Genomic DNA, 13,844 nt, shown 5'->3' on the forward strand with positions numbered 1-13,844 from the left:
CCATTACCCCTTGTCCTATCGCTATAGTCTCTAATGAAGAGTCCCTCCCCAGCATCCCTATAGGCCCCCTTCAGATACTGTAAGGCTGCTATGAGGTCTCCACGCAGCCTTCTCTTCTCCAGGCTGAACAGCCCCGACTTCCTCAGCCTGTCTTCAGACGGGAGGTGCTCCAGTCCCCTAATCATCCTCGTGGCCCTCCTCTGGACTTGTTCCAACAGTTCCATGTCCTTCTTAGGTTGAGGACACCAGAACTGCACACAATACTCCAGGTGAGGTCTCACGAGAGCAGAGTAGAGGGGCAGGATCACCTCCTTTGACCTGCATCTATAAAAAAATATGCTAATTGCTGCCATACCAGAGATAGTCATCTCATTTTTTTTGTTTTTAACTGATTTAATGACAAACAGATCTATTATCCTGCCAACTGCTGCTCCAATGTCATGCTTCAAATGTAGTAATTTTGCAAATTATATAATTTCAGAAGTCAGCTTTGTTTCAAACGTAACCTAGTTTGAATTAGTCAGGGATTTTGCCCAGTTCCATCTCTAAAATAACCTTATTATTGTCACCACAGTAGGCTAGTGATAATTAAGCAGTAAGTAATCCAAGGTTACTTTCTGCTAATGAGAATTTAGAGATCAATGTATGCAAACTTTTGACAAATAACCCCAAGCAACCCAAAGCCAAAATCCGAAAAATTTACTTGACCTGTTAATCCTCAATAGAAATATAAGAATCACAAATTACAGGTTAGAATTGCAATTATCAATCTTCAGTATGTGTACAGACTGAAAGTTTTCTATCTGAATTCATGAAAATCACTCTGATAGTAACACAAATAAGTATTTCTAAATTATGTCAATTTTTTAACAAGGAAACTTTGCAATGTTTTAAAAGGCTAAACGGGAATAGAAAATAAGGATGAAGGCCCTCCAGGCATCATACATACATACACACACTGTTGTCCTTAACTATACAAATGTCTCCCTACCAGAAGTCTATAGAAGCTATTCTTAAAGACATCGATTAATGACGAATCCACAGTCATCTACATAATCCCATTTCAATACCTAAGTAAACCTATTGTTAGAGTGTTTTCTACAATATTTACCCTGAAACTTCTTTGCTGTACAAAATATTTATTCTGGTTTGTACTATTTCCTTTTGTTTCCACAGTCTTGTGCATATATGAAGACTGCTATTACACTTCCCCTCATTCCACTGCTTTACAGAAGAAACAAATCCAATTCAGTGCATCTTTCTATTCAGGCTATATTTGGTTATATTTTTTATAATTTTAGTTGTTATTTTGCAACTCTTTCAATCTGGTGAACTTCCTTCTCGATGTTTGATGCCCTAAATGGAACACAGTGCTTCTCCTTATTGAACTCTACCCTTCCTTTCTATATCATCCAATTGCCCAGATCACTTTGATTTCTAATCTTGTTCCCTATTATACTTGAAGTTTTGGTGTCAAACCTAAATAAAATTAATTTCTGTTCCATCATCCAGATTATTGATGACATAATTGAAGTCTGGATCCCAAAAGAATGCTCAGTGAAAGTGTCAATTCATGTAGCCTTTCATTTTTCACTCTAACTCATGGATTAACAACTTCTCAGAGTAGTTATCTAATGAGTTCCTTATGTACCTTGCAGTTAGTTTGCCTGTTTCCTCAAACTGCTTTTTAGAATGCAAGACAGTGTTAAAAAGTATGTTTTTTCTTCTATCCACCAGCACTCTTACTCTCTCATAGAAGAAAACTGGATACTATTCCTTTATGGTAAGACCTGACAAACTCTTACTCATCCTTACCATCTTAAAGGTGATTACACGTCCATTATTTTCCCATTTTTTTTTCCCGGTAATTGACTGGTGTCTATTTTTTTGGATGGTCCCTTTCTAAAATAGATATTAGATTTGATCTTTCCCAGTCTTTCAATTCAGTATCCATTCTCCACAGCTTTTCAAAGGTAACCTGTATTAGCCAAGCTTGTTTCAATCAATTTTCTAAGAACTCACATTTGTCAACCTGTCTTCACTAACCTGATTAAGCCATTTAAGCATGTCCTACCCAGGGATTTTCCCCACTTTTGGCTGAGATCTTGCTCTGGTCACATTAATAATATTAGCCACCCAATAGTACTTAGGTAGTGCATCAAGAATTTCCTTCGTCTTTCTTTTAATTTATTTGCAAAATGACTTATTGCTACCCTGATGATTCTTGATAGTTGCATCTTGTTTAGTATATTGACCTTTTTGATTTATTCACATGCAGAAGTTATATTGTTTTAGACTGTAGCAATAAGATTAATATTCTACTTTCTGGGTCTTTAAAAAATATTTTGAATTTTTTTATATGTTGCTCAAACCAGAATACATTAATCCCATATGTTTTATCTATAATGAATTAAGTTAATTGTAAATTCGATTTGTTTGAAGAGAAGGCTTTCATCAATAGTATCTGGGTTTCATTTCTGATTAATTTCTTTTTCATGTTCTGTATATTTCTTTATGTAATTAGAAGCTGGATCACTAACTCCATTTACTTTTTTTTATTTGTCTTTTATATTAGTGAAAAATACTAAAATATTTGTATTTTTATACAGCTTATTACATAGCCTTATATTACATTGGCTTATAAACTTTTTTCCCAGGTATACGTAGTTGCTATCCTCGAACTGCGTACAACTAAAATGTGACAAAGGTGAAGTGGCAGAAAGAAATCTATAAATGCATTGACCACAGCAACCTGTAACACCTGATTCCTCACTGAAGAAACCAAGCACAAACTGCAGTTTCAGACAATGAGAGATGTATGGCCTGAAGTGAAGACTAGGAAATGAGGAGGAGAGGAAAACGATCTAAAGTTGAGCCTGGAAACAGGAGAAAAGTGTTTTCCCTGGTATTAAATGTGTGTATGCTTTATATCCTAATAGCTGAATTAGTAATTAAATGTTTATGTTACTTGGCCATCAGAAATATCGAAATGAGTACAAATACATCTGCTGGGAATTTTAGGGGTGAACTCTTGAGAAATACTTGCAGTCAGAGACAAGGGTATTATTCTGTTATATTGGAAGAAGGAAGCTTTCAATAATTGTTAAAGGTATCAGGTAATAATATAATCAAGACAGAAACATTGACAAATTGGATTTAATACTATGAAATCTGACTAAATACGAGACTAAAACATTTATGCTTTAAGTGAACAGTTAGGACAGAAATATTGCCTTGGCTATAATAAGGATACAGTTTAAATCTTTTCTCTTATTTCATGCAACCTTTTATGAAATCTGTAGAAGAAAGAATATGCTCTGTTAAATTTGGTATATAGTGGCCAATGGTATCAAAAGTTTTCTCCTGCAAAGGCATGCTCTCTGTCTTTCTCTGTCTCAGGCAAAAAACAAGCTTAAAAGAATTTATATCCTCGGAATAAGCTGAAAATGGGTTTTAAAATAAACAATATTAATAATATTATATATTTATACATATACACATATACATATGTGTGTGTATATATATGTGTATATATATGTATATATATAAATATACAATGCGTCTTTAATTTTTATATTATTATTATATAATTGTATAAATACATTCTGGATTGGGGGTTGGAACTAGATGATCTTTACGGTCTTTTCCAAACCAAACCATTCTATAATTCTGTGATTACTCAAATTCTTTATCTGACAGATGCACCAAGCTTATATTGTATTCACAAAGTAAGCAAGTTTTCCAAGACAGGATTGTATTTTTGAGTTGGTTTTGTGAAGTTTAGCAGGAAAATAGGCAGGATCAGAGTCTTTGAATGGCATTACGTTGTAATTAATAGTGGGATACACCTTCTTATCTTCACTCTGATTCTAGTTGCATCCACGCAAATACTGAATAATGAGCAATACTTTTTGTCTGCAAAATGAATTGTAAAATGGAGATATAACCAAATGATTGTGCAGAACAAAAGTGACATTTGGATCTTCTCTATATGTACACTAATGTTAGGGATGCACTAAAGGTTATAGATGGACTTATAAATGTTGTATATAAAATCTAGTCATTGCTTTCATCTTAATATTGACATACTAGTGCTATCAAGTTTAACAGATAACACTTGTTACTACTAGCAAACCAGGTAATCAAGTGTCAGTCTACCCTTTTTCCTTTCTGCAATACACAGGACAAGGATAGCAGATGAGTCCAGTGAATCATCCTGATGAAGAATATTCTACACCAAATTCAGAATAACAGTTATGCAAAATGGTTGTACCTCAATACCATATGAATCAACTACCATGTCAGTCATAACTGGAACTTTCCAATAAATATGTTTGAGTGGGAGTATTAGTTCACTTGAAGGAGCATGAATAATGTAACTATTATTTCATTCAGTAAGATTATTTCTAATTGCAAAATAAGCAATTTTATCACAGATGAAGAAACAAACAAGAATTTGGCTCAGCATCTGTAATTTAAACCAGACATTTAACTGAAAACCATAGAAATTTTAGCTGATGTTTACAAATGTGTTTTCTAACTGAGTAAAGAGTCTTCATAGTTTAACTACTTTATAGCTATTCACTTTCCCATACAAATAGATAAACCATTCACTTACTGTATAATTAGTAAGCATTAGTTCTCAGAAAGAGTGGAATGTATTCAGTAAAATATGTTCTATTTTGAAAGGCAACCTCAGATAGCAATGGCATAAGGAATCGAAGGTCCTGTAGCTATTAGTGAGTGACTCTTAATGAAATGGAATGTCTTCTGTTTCTTGTTGAAAGAGTAATCCAGTTTCTCCTTTCAACCACAGTGTGAATGCTCAGAGAGATCTTCCAGGGCTATTATCCCAAAAGGAAGACTTTCTCCTTCTTGGGTTTTATTTTTCTTAATCAGTAATCATTTCCACCCATTATCAAAGACAGAGAACCAAAGGAAACTGACAAAGCTAAACATCTGAGCTTCATGTTTTACTGGCCAAAGTAACAGCTTGCAGTAAAATTCAGTTAGCTCTGATTTCCTTTACTTAGATTAGCTGAAAATTTTGCCTCGAGTTATGTTCAGTGAAACTCGGAAGAAATGTTACACCATAACTAGAGGCAGCCTTTTGTAGCTGAAGAATATGCATATTACTCCACTCATCTCAGAGTTCTTATGATTCAGAGAAGGTGATTAGGCACCTACGAGGATCTTGCACAGTGCTGCTTCTGCAAGTCAGACACGGGGACATATAAGTCTTTGGGTGACAGGGAAAGAGTGTGTGCATTATCACTAAATGACTCCAGTGAGAGAAGACAGTAAAATGAGTAGACAAGTAAGCTGAGAAAACTAAAGTAAAAATGGTGTGTAATGACCAAGAGTGACCTGAGGAACAGAATATACAGAAGGACAAGGGGAAAAGTTAAATAAAGGACAGAGAGCAGAGAAAGCAAACCACCATGAAAACGAAGAAATTGAAACACAGAAAGAAAAAAAAATAACTATATAACAAGAAAAGGCTTTTAAAGCAGTAAATGTATGAAATGCATGTGGTGAAACAGAGGAACAGGTTGCCCAGAGAGGTGATAGATGAGCAACCTTATCTGGTTGATTATTGCAGGGGGGTTGGACTCAGTGACCTTTAATGGTCCCTTCAACCTAAACCATTCTATGATTTTATCATTAATTTCAGGAAACTGCAAGTTTGCCAGTTAGTTCCTGGTGTAAGAACTCTTGGAAGCCATTTCTGGGTACATAAAGGAGACTATGGATCTCTGTCCTCAGATGTTTTCAAGTTTTGACTGAAAAAAATATCCTGAGAAACCTATTTTAAAGTCATTGTTAACCTTGCTTTGAACAAAAAACTAAAATAGCTGCTCCCCAGTGGTCCCTTTCCACCTAAACAGTTCCATGACTCTGTGATAGTAGAAGTCTGTGGCTAGAGACCTACTCTTAGAGACTGATCAGAGGAGAAAATGGAAATGGCATTTTGGCTCGGGATAGCATTATTAATTAATTATAGTTTTAACCCCAATACCATGGATAATAACATCAATATATATATAATGGGACAGATTAATACTCAGACTCCATGCCCAGTGAAGATGATGAGAATCCACCATGTCATTATTAATCATATCCAGCTGAGGGCAAACCACAGTGTAACTGTCTAAAGTTTCAGTCTTCTCAGCAGACACATCCTTAGAAGTTGTTTTCCTCTGTAAAATCTCTGATATTGGATTATTGAGATATTTAATTTTTCCACCCTATGACACTCAATTATACCAAGTGCAAAAAGCATGATTCATGGAGAATATTCTATTAAATCGTAGGTTTCAATAGTACAAAATATAAGTACTATAAAAAACTCTAGTAGCATGCATTTTTTTCCATTTGTGAGATAAACTTCTGGCAAAAATCTCCACTATCAACAATGCTGTACAATTTATGTGACTCTGAAATAAGATTAGAATGATCTTGGTTGCAAAATATGCTTTGAAACGCAATGGGTTTAACTACACTTATTTTCACTTCATTACGACTGTGAACCACAGTAGTCAGTACAGTTATACTAAATTATATTAAATTCTGACATTTTCTAGTCTTCAAAAATGATGTCGTCTTCAGATTTTAATACTGAAAACTTAAAAAATTAATTCATTATTACTGATTTAATTATGATTGTTTTCCTCTAAGACAAAGATCCTGTGCTGAACAGACCAGTTGCTAACAAAATACAATCTATTTTTTTATCTTTTTAATCCAATATTCATATTCCTCTAAATTATTAAGCAAAATTATTTTTGAACAATTTAGCTCGAAAAAAAAAATCAGGTTGTTTTCCTAATAATTGTCATTCTCATGTTTCAATAGGCATTAAAAAGATTTACTGCAGTTTGAAGATTTAGTGTTTTGTTTGAAGCAATCATCATGTATATTTTGGACCACAGTGTTGCAAACAGATATAAGAATGATGGATCTGGTATGTAATATGCTGTCACTAAGCTATAGGCCATGTAAATTTATTGTACTTTATTAATGTTTTTTGTATTATTACATTCGCAGTGTTCAAAGACATGAATTTTAAGAAAACCAGCATTTTTACATGTGCTTACAAAAGGTATTGTATAATGTACAGAATTATAATAGAGTTGCTTACATTCATTTTCTTTAATTTTCAGTTTGCATTGCCAAGTAAGTATTCAAAATATAAACACAGTCACTGACAGTAGTAAAATAAATAAGAATTCGAAATCAAATACTTAAACTATGCATACCTTCTTGAATGGGTTCATACTTTAAAATTATTTCTAAGGCAGTTGTTTCACACTCTTCAGTTTCATATTGCTCTTTCTTAAGAAATTCAACAACCTGGCCATGAGATAGAGTTTTGCTGTTTGGAGCGTAAGCATGGAAAAGTTCAAGGAATTCAGGTCTGTGTACAATGGTTCGATAAATTGCCCTGAAGTCTTCTATGTTAATCGTATGCTCCTTCGGTTTGTCAATTGTTTTCTGGGAAATAAAAAAAAATAAAAAAATAAAAAAAAAGAAACCACAACCAACACAAACACCAAAACAGTGAAGACAAAGATATGCAATGATGCAAAGATACACACAAATCGCTATTAGAAGCGATCGTAAGAGCAAGAATAATAGAAAAAAACTCAGACAACAGTGACTGCTATGCATTATCAAATAATATTCTTCTACTTCCATATGCAATTTTTCGATTTGACTTTGTTGTTAAAAATATTTTATACAAATTAAAATGTACCATATGACATAATTAGCTCCTATGTAATCACAATAAATTTCTATCTAACATATACGTAATATTAAAACACATTATAAAAAACCTCTAAAGTGCTATGCAGTAAAATAAACCTGGAGTATGAAAATTAGTGAGTGGAAAATATATTTAATATACTGCCTCTGCAACAGCAATTTAAATCACATTGTAAATACTGCCAGTTAAATTTACAAAAAACACATGGAAAACAGTAATCTAAAAAATAAGGATGACCAAATTATCATGAGATCAAATTCATTCAATAAATCAATTTATTGGTTTTGTGTGGCAAAGTTTCAGTAGGAGGGCTGCTACAAGGGTTGTTTCTGTGAGAAACTGCTAGAAGCCTGCCTTATGTGAAACTGAGGCAATGCCAGCTGGCCACAAGAGCAGTTAAAGTTGAAAGTTAAGCTTTGGAAGAAGGGAAGGGTGGCAGGAGTTGGTTTTAAGATTTGGTTTTATTTCTCTTTATCCTACTCTGATTTGATCAGTAATAAATAAAACTAATTTCTACAAATTGAGTTTGTTTTGTCCATGATGGCAGTTGGTGAATAATCTTTCCCTGTCCTTATCTCAGTCCATAAGCCTTTCATTATACTTTCTCTCTCCTGTCCAGTTGAAGAGGGGAGTGATAGAGCAGCTTTGTTGGGCACCTGGCATCTACCCAGGGCCAACCCACCACAATGAAATAAGCAACACAATTAAAGTTTGAAGACAAGATATTTTATAATAACCTATGACATCATGTTCTATTCTTAACAAGCCAGAATGTTTAACTCAGATTAATTATTCACACTTTCGGAATTTTTAGACTGTAAGCTTGTTTTCAGTTTACAAAATGTTAGCACATTAATTAATTTCAGTATTTCAGCATAAAAGCCACTCGAAAAATCAAAAGGGCAAAAGCATTTGAGTAGTATAATACTTTTTTACCATTTGTGTCATTTACCTGTTTCTCAGGCTTAAAAATTTTAATTATTCTTAAAAAAAACTACAAGAAATATTTGTAGTTTGTGCATATGTGCATATGAAAAATTGTACATATAAAATATAGATCTTCCTAACATTTTAGCTTGCATGATTCTTAAAAGTTGCCAAATTAAGAGACATTTTGGATACTTACCAACAAAACTACTCACAAAAATAAAAAAATGGAAAATCATTGCCACACTTTTTTTTACTGTAAAGTCATAAAAATTTGTAATTGTTGGCTCTTTAAACTGAGACTACCAAAGAGGCTACATTTTAGTATCTAATAACATGACAGCCAATGTGGTTAGTATAGCTGCTCCAAAAGTGTCTATAAACATGAAATGTCCTGGCTTCCCCTTGATGAAGTTTTGATTACTATTATACCTTTAAAATCTTAATGTTCGTAGTTCTGATAATGCTCAAAGGAGCATTGAAGCATTACAATGAAATAAATTCAATGAGACTAGACAAGAAAGAATCAAGATATTCTTTAAAAAATGTTTTCTATAAAAATTATTGTCATGTATAATCATTCAATTAATTGTTGGTGCATAATTACTGACAATGATGCCAGTTAAGATTACCTTGCAGACTGCTTTGGATTTTTACATATTATTATACTGATGAACAATTTGAGACCCAAAACTACTGAATATACTCAAATCTCTCGCAAATAGCAAAGAATACCTAGCAGTACTGCTAAATAACTAAATCAGACTGTTGAGTATATTATAGTGTTAAATATAATTAAATCAGACTTGTTCTATGCAGGTCACTTCCTCATATAATTACTCTTTTCTCTCTCCACAATTGATCAGCTATCTATCTCTAATTTTTGTCAGAAAGTAAAGTAGGTGGAAAATACCAGAAACACTGAGAAATATTTTCAAGTTCTCATGAGATTCTCAAGGCTGGAAATTCTTTCAATGAAGTGCAAGTTCAAAAGCCACAGACAGCCTCTTTAGCAAGGCCTGAGTTCACACTGCCGGTTTTACCTTGGCTCTATAAGGCATAGAACAATGAGAGAGAAACACGACAGAGTGAAGAAATTTTAATGCCTATCCTCTGCCTACCTGATAGCATGATGCGACCTAAAAGTTTCAGACTTGCCATAATTAATTTTCCTCATAAACTCTGGACAGAATCAGCCAGCTGGTTACAAAATTCTCAAAGAAATCACATATGTATAGCCACTTGGATTCAGTCCCTTAGGAAAAGAGCTTTGCCAAACAGCTAATTTGTTAAAAAAAAATGAGCTAAAAGGAAAAATCATATCTCTTTTGAGGGGACCTGAGGGAACTAGAGGGGACCTAAAGAACATGAAAACCAAAGACACTTAATTTTGCAGTATCTTCTCACACTGAACTGCGTTCATTTTGTGGTATTTTGCTTACCTACACTAAATTAACTTATTAGTAAGTCAAGTTTCTAGATGTATCATGTACCTTTCACAGAAATCTTTTAAATGTTGCCATATCTCAAACCCACATCATTTCCCAAGTGTTAAGTGCAATCACCATCCATTCTGGCATACCACTTACATAGTTCAAAGAAGAGGTATAGTGAAAAACTGAATTACAAGTGTGCTGGATCTATGTTGACCTGAAGCCTGAGAGGTGCAGACAGTTCCGTTTTGTCCTCCCAGCAAAAGGATTTCTAGGAAGTCACTCTAATGGGCTCTGCCCAGCATCAGACAGGCATGTCTGGGTTTGTTAGCTTGATTACAGAAGGATGGGATGACACCAGAATGTTTTAATTTTTCTCAAGTGAAGCTATGTTACAAAAAAGCTGGAAATCAAAGCCTATATATTTTCTATCACAGTACAATATTGTGGTGTGGTGAAAAGCTGGCGTTACTTGGGTGCCCTTCTGCCAAGTAACAAGTGACAGGACAAGACAAAATTACCTAAAGTTACACCAGGGGAGGTTTAGGATGGATATTAGGAAAAAATTCTTCACCAAAAGGGCTGTCAAGCATTGGAACAGGCTGCCCAGGGCAGTGGTTGAGGCTCCAGCCCTGGGAGTATTTAAAAGATGTGCAGATGCCGCACTTAAGGACATGATTTAGTGGTGCACTTATCAGTGCTAGGTTAATGGCTGGACTTGATAATCTTAAAGCTCTTTTCCAACTTAAATGAGTCTGTGACTCTATTCTATGATTCTATTGTAACTGTTCAGTTATCTGTTTTACACAGAAGCAAAAGACCTGGATAAGACAAGTTATTTGCTGGTTTTGCAGACCCTACTAGCATGAAATTCACTTCTCAAAATGCTAATTTTTATAAGTCAGCAAAATATAACTGGACTTTTACATATACTTAATTGCCTCACCTACATATTCCTCACCTTGAAAACATGTTTTACATGTGCATAATTAAAAGGCAATTCAAATTTTTTAAGTAACTGCATTGTATTTCCTAAATTGATCTTCCCATCCATGAAATCATCCTGAATGATGTTCAAAAACCATGTATGAGAGATCAGGTTAAGGAAACTTCTGGCTCGTGCCATTGCCTTTTAGTAGGGAAAGGGGAGAAGTTTTATTTTTTTTTTTTTAACCCAAAAAAGCTTGCACTTTGCTATTTTCATACTCTAGAACATCCTTGTCTTCTGATTTCTGAGAATGTAGCAGTCTCTGAGGCACAAACACATTTTTGCTCCATGCCCAGAGACTCTGAGGGCAAAGGTAACAAAAAGGTTCAAAGAAAGGGAAAGGGAAGGTGTGAAGGAAAACAAGGGGTGGCCAGGTTGAAGAAAGAGGTGCAGTGAGAGGAGGAAAATGCGGGGAGGCTGAAGTGATTCAGCAGCTCTGGTCATTGGTGGGAAGAGGAGTGCCAACAGCAAGCATCAGCAAGGACCAGCCCTGTGCCACCCAACCAGCCTCAACAGCACTGGCTGGACCAGGCCAGACCACGCCGCACTGGCTGCCACAGGCCCTCCGCATGCAGTCATAGGCCGTGCACAGGCATGGATGTGGGGAGGTCACACAGCAGCAGTTGTCACAGGGCAGGGAGGGGAGAGGAGGAGGAAGAGATAGAGTAGCAAAAGGAATAGAAGGTACAACATCAGGAGGATATCTGTTCTCCTCCATGGTGGCACTGGACTCCCTGCTCAGTCCTCTTCACTGCAGTGGTATTTGGCAGGACATCACCTTGGCTTAGTCCAGTTCCTGACGAGGCCCCCTCCGTACTCCTGCAGCCCCGTTCCCTACTGGCACAACTCCCAGCACTGGAACCCCACCAGCGCTGCCCTGGTGACGCTGTGAGGTCACAGACTGCGGAACCCTAGCACGGGCCCCTTCCCAGCACACACCCTCCCTTCCCCTGCCACCATTTTGTACCTTATCCCTCCATCATGAAGTACCCTCCCTTCATCTGCAGTCCCCTGCCCTTTGGGTCACAGTAGCCCCCATCATGTGCACGAGGCAGGACCTGTGCAAGCCAGAGAAGGTGTCTCTCATTTGCAACCTACTATGACAGTCTCCTCCTGGGGAATTCATCCAGGTTGTCCGAGATCTCTCTGCTCTGGTACAAGATGAGCAGCTGGTGAGGCAGGAGGCTGCCCACATAGGCGCCTGTCACAACAAGATCAACTTCACTCACATCAAAATAAATGGGCACACTGTGCTTCTGACCCACTACGATGACCTGGGGGAAAACAGCTTCTTTGACCCTCAGGGCAAATTCTCTTTTGAGCTTGACCACCTGCGTCGGGTCACCAGAAAACCTCAGCTGCATGGGGTGATGCTAGATGAGGGGGAACTGTGGAGAGAAACCCTCCACAAAGGCTTGAAGACATACATAAGTTGCCACTCTCCTGCAGCGAACTGCTGTGTGTTCAAAAAAAGCCTGGGGAAGAGGAAGATGCTTGTGGTTTGCATTGAGGCTCATCAATACCAGCCTTCAAATCACTGGAACAGCCTTTGGAAGTCAGACTGGACTTTTGCCCTGACTCCATTTACCACTCAAGTTACAGGGATCTTTCACTTCCAGATACACTACTTCAAAGATCCCAACCTCCATGTAACTGTCAGCAAGTCTGTGAGTGATACTCTACATATGATAGACCAAAGTCAGTTTGCCACAGATTTTGTGAAATTCCTGAAAGCTGAGGACACCAGGTTCCATACTGTCATTCTGGAAAACCTTCAGGCTTTCTCAGAAGATTTATGGGGGAAAAATCTGCGAAGGAAACTCCCTGTTACTCGCACTTTTATCAACTGGAGTAAACTATTGAATGATCAGCATCTGAACACTAATGTCTCCAATACAGAAGTGCCTCCAAACTTACTGAAAAGCAATATTTGATATGGTGGCCTAAATTAAGAAATTAAAAAACAAAACAAACAAAAAAAACCCCAACAATAGAAAGAAAGAAAAAAGGCAAAACAGAGCTGTTTGGTTGATTTATTTTGGGATTACTGGGGAGAGTGCAAAAACCATCATCAATCACCACTTTGAAAATATTTCAGGTCTGTAGTTTCTGAAAATAATTTGCATTTTTTAAATTTTCTTCATGTACTTTTCAACTGCTTCTAGAGTTACTAGAAATGGTCAAAATGTCCAAGTCAGTAGAGTACTGCAGGTGACACAGTTTCCTTTGTAATTTTACCCAATATTATGTTTACTTACGTAACTTCATATTATACATATCATTGGGTATAAGGAAATTGGTAAGGTAGGTTGGCAAAGATATTGAGACACTATTTCTAAGTTTTTCTGAATACTGAAATGCAGGAAACTCAGCCTTCAGGCTTTGCTTGTGCATGCCACTTCATATACACAACAGACATCCCTAACATTGTCGCAGGAACAAAGGCAGACCAGTACACAGGAGGAATAAATTTCTGATTTTACAGTGCAAAAGATATTTCAGGAGTGACCAGGGCTGTGCGCTGGGTGTTGCAGCATTACGGAACAAAGCAATGCTGCTTCCCGTCTCCCAGTGTTTATTACAAATGCCTAAAAAATGTATGTGATTTTGTTTTATTTTCAAACTATGACAGTGATGTTTTGCTGTCATACTTATTACAATAAATGAAAAGCCCACTACACTTTCTGTGCTCTGTAAACAGTTTAATTTCAATCAGTAAACATTAAAC

The 13,844-nt window shown here is 36.2% G+C and overlaps 2 protein-coding genes across 2 annotated transcripts in view; one reads left to right on the plus strand and one right to left on the minus strand.

Moving 5' to 3' along the window:
• The window catches only part of PLCZ1 (phospholipase C zeta 1), a 53,341-nt gene extending 42,072 nt beyond the window's left edge, over positions 1–11,269 (minus strand). Inside the window, exons 1-2 of the mRNA XM_062616747.1 lie at positions 11,090–11,269; positions 7,260–7,494 (exon numbers count right to left, since the gene is read on the minus strand). Coding sequence (XP_062472731.1) covers positions 7,260–7,494; positions 11,090–11,254 — 400 coding nt within the window. The 5' untranslated portion in view covers positions 11,255–11,269. The remainder of the gene's footprint in view (positions 1–7,259; positions 7,495–11,089) is intronic.
• Positions 11,270–11,888: 619 nt separating this feature from the next.
• Positions 11,889–13,098, plus strand: CAPZA3 (capping actin protein of muscle Z-line subunit alpha 3). Its single transcript, XM_062616748.1, is given in 1 exon segment — positions 11,889–13,098. A coding segment is annotated over 1 exon segment (894 nt). The 5' UTR covers positions 11,889–12,156; the 3' UTR covers positions 13,051–13,098.
• Positions 13,099–13,844: the final 746 nt, after the last annotated feature.

Source organism: Pezoporus occidentalis, unplaced genomic scaffold, assembly GCF_034315485.1.
Source record: "Pezoporus occidentalis ecotype Australia unplaced genomic scaffold, CSIRO_AGI_Poc_V1 ctg19, whole genome shotgun sequence".
Lineage (NCBI taxonomy): Eukaryota > Metazoa > Chordata > Aves > Psittaciformes > Psittacidae > Pezoporus > Pezoporus occidentalis.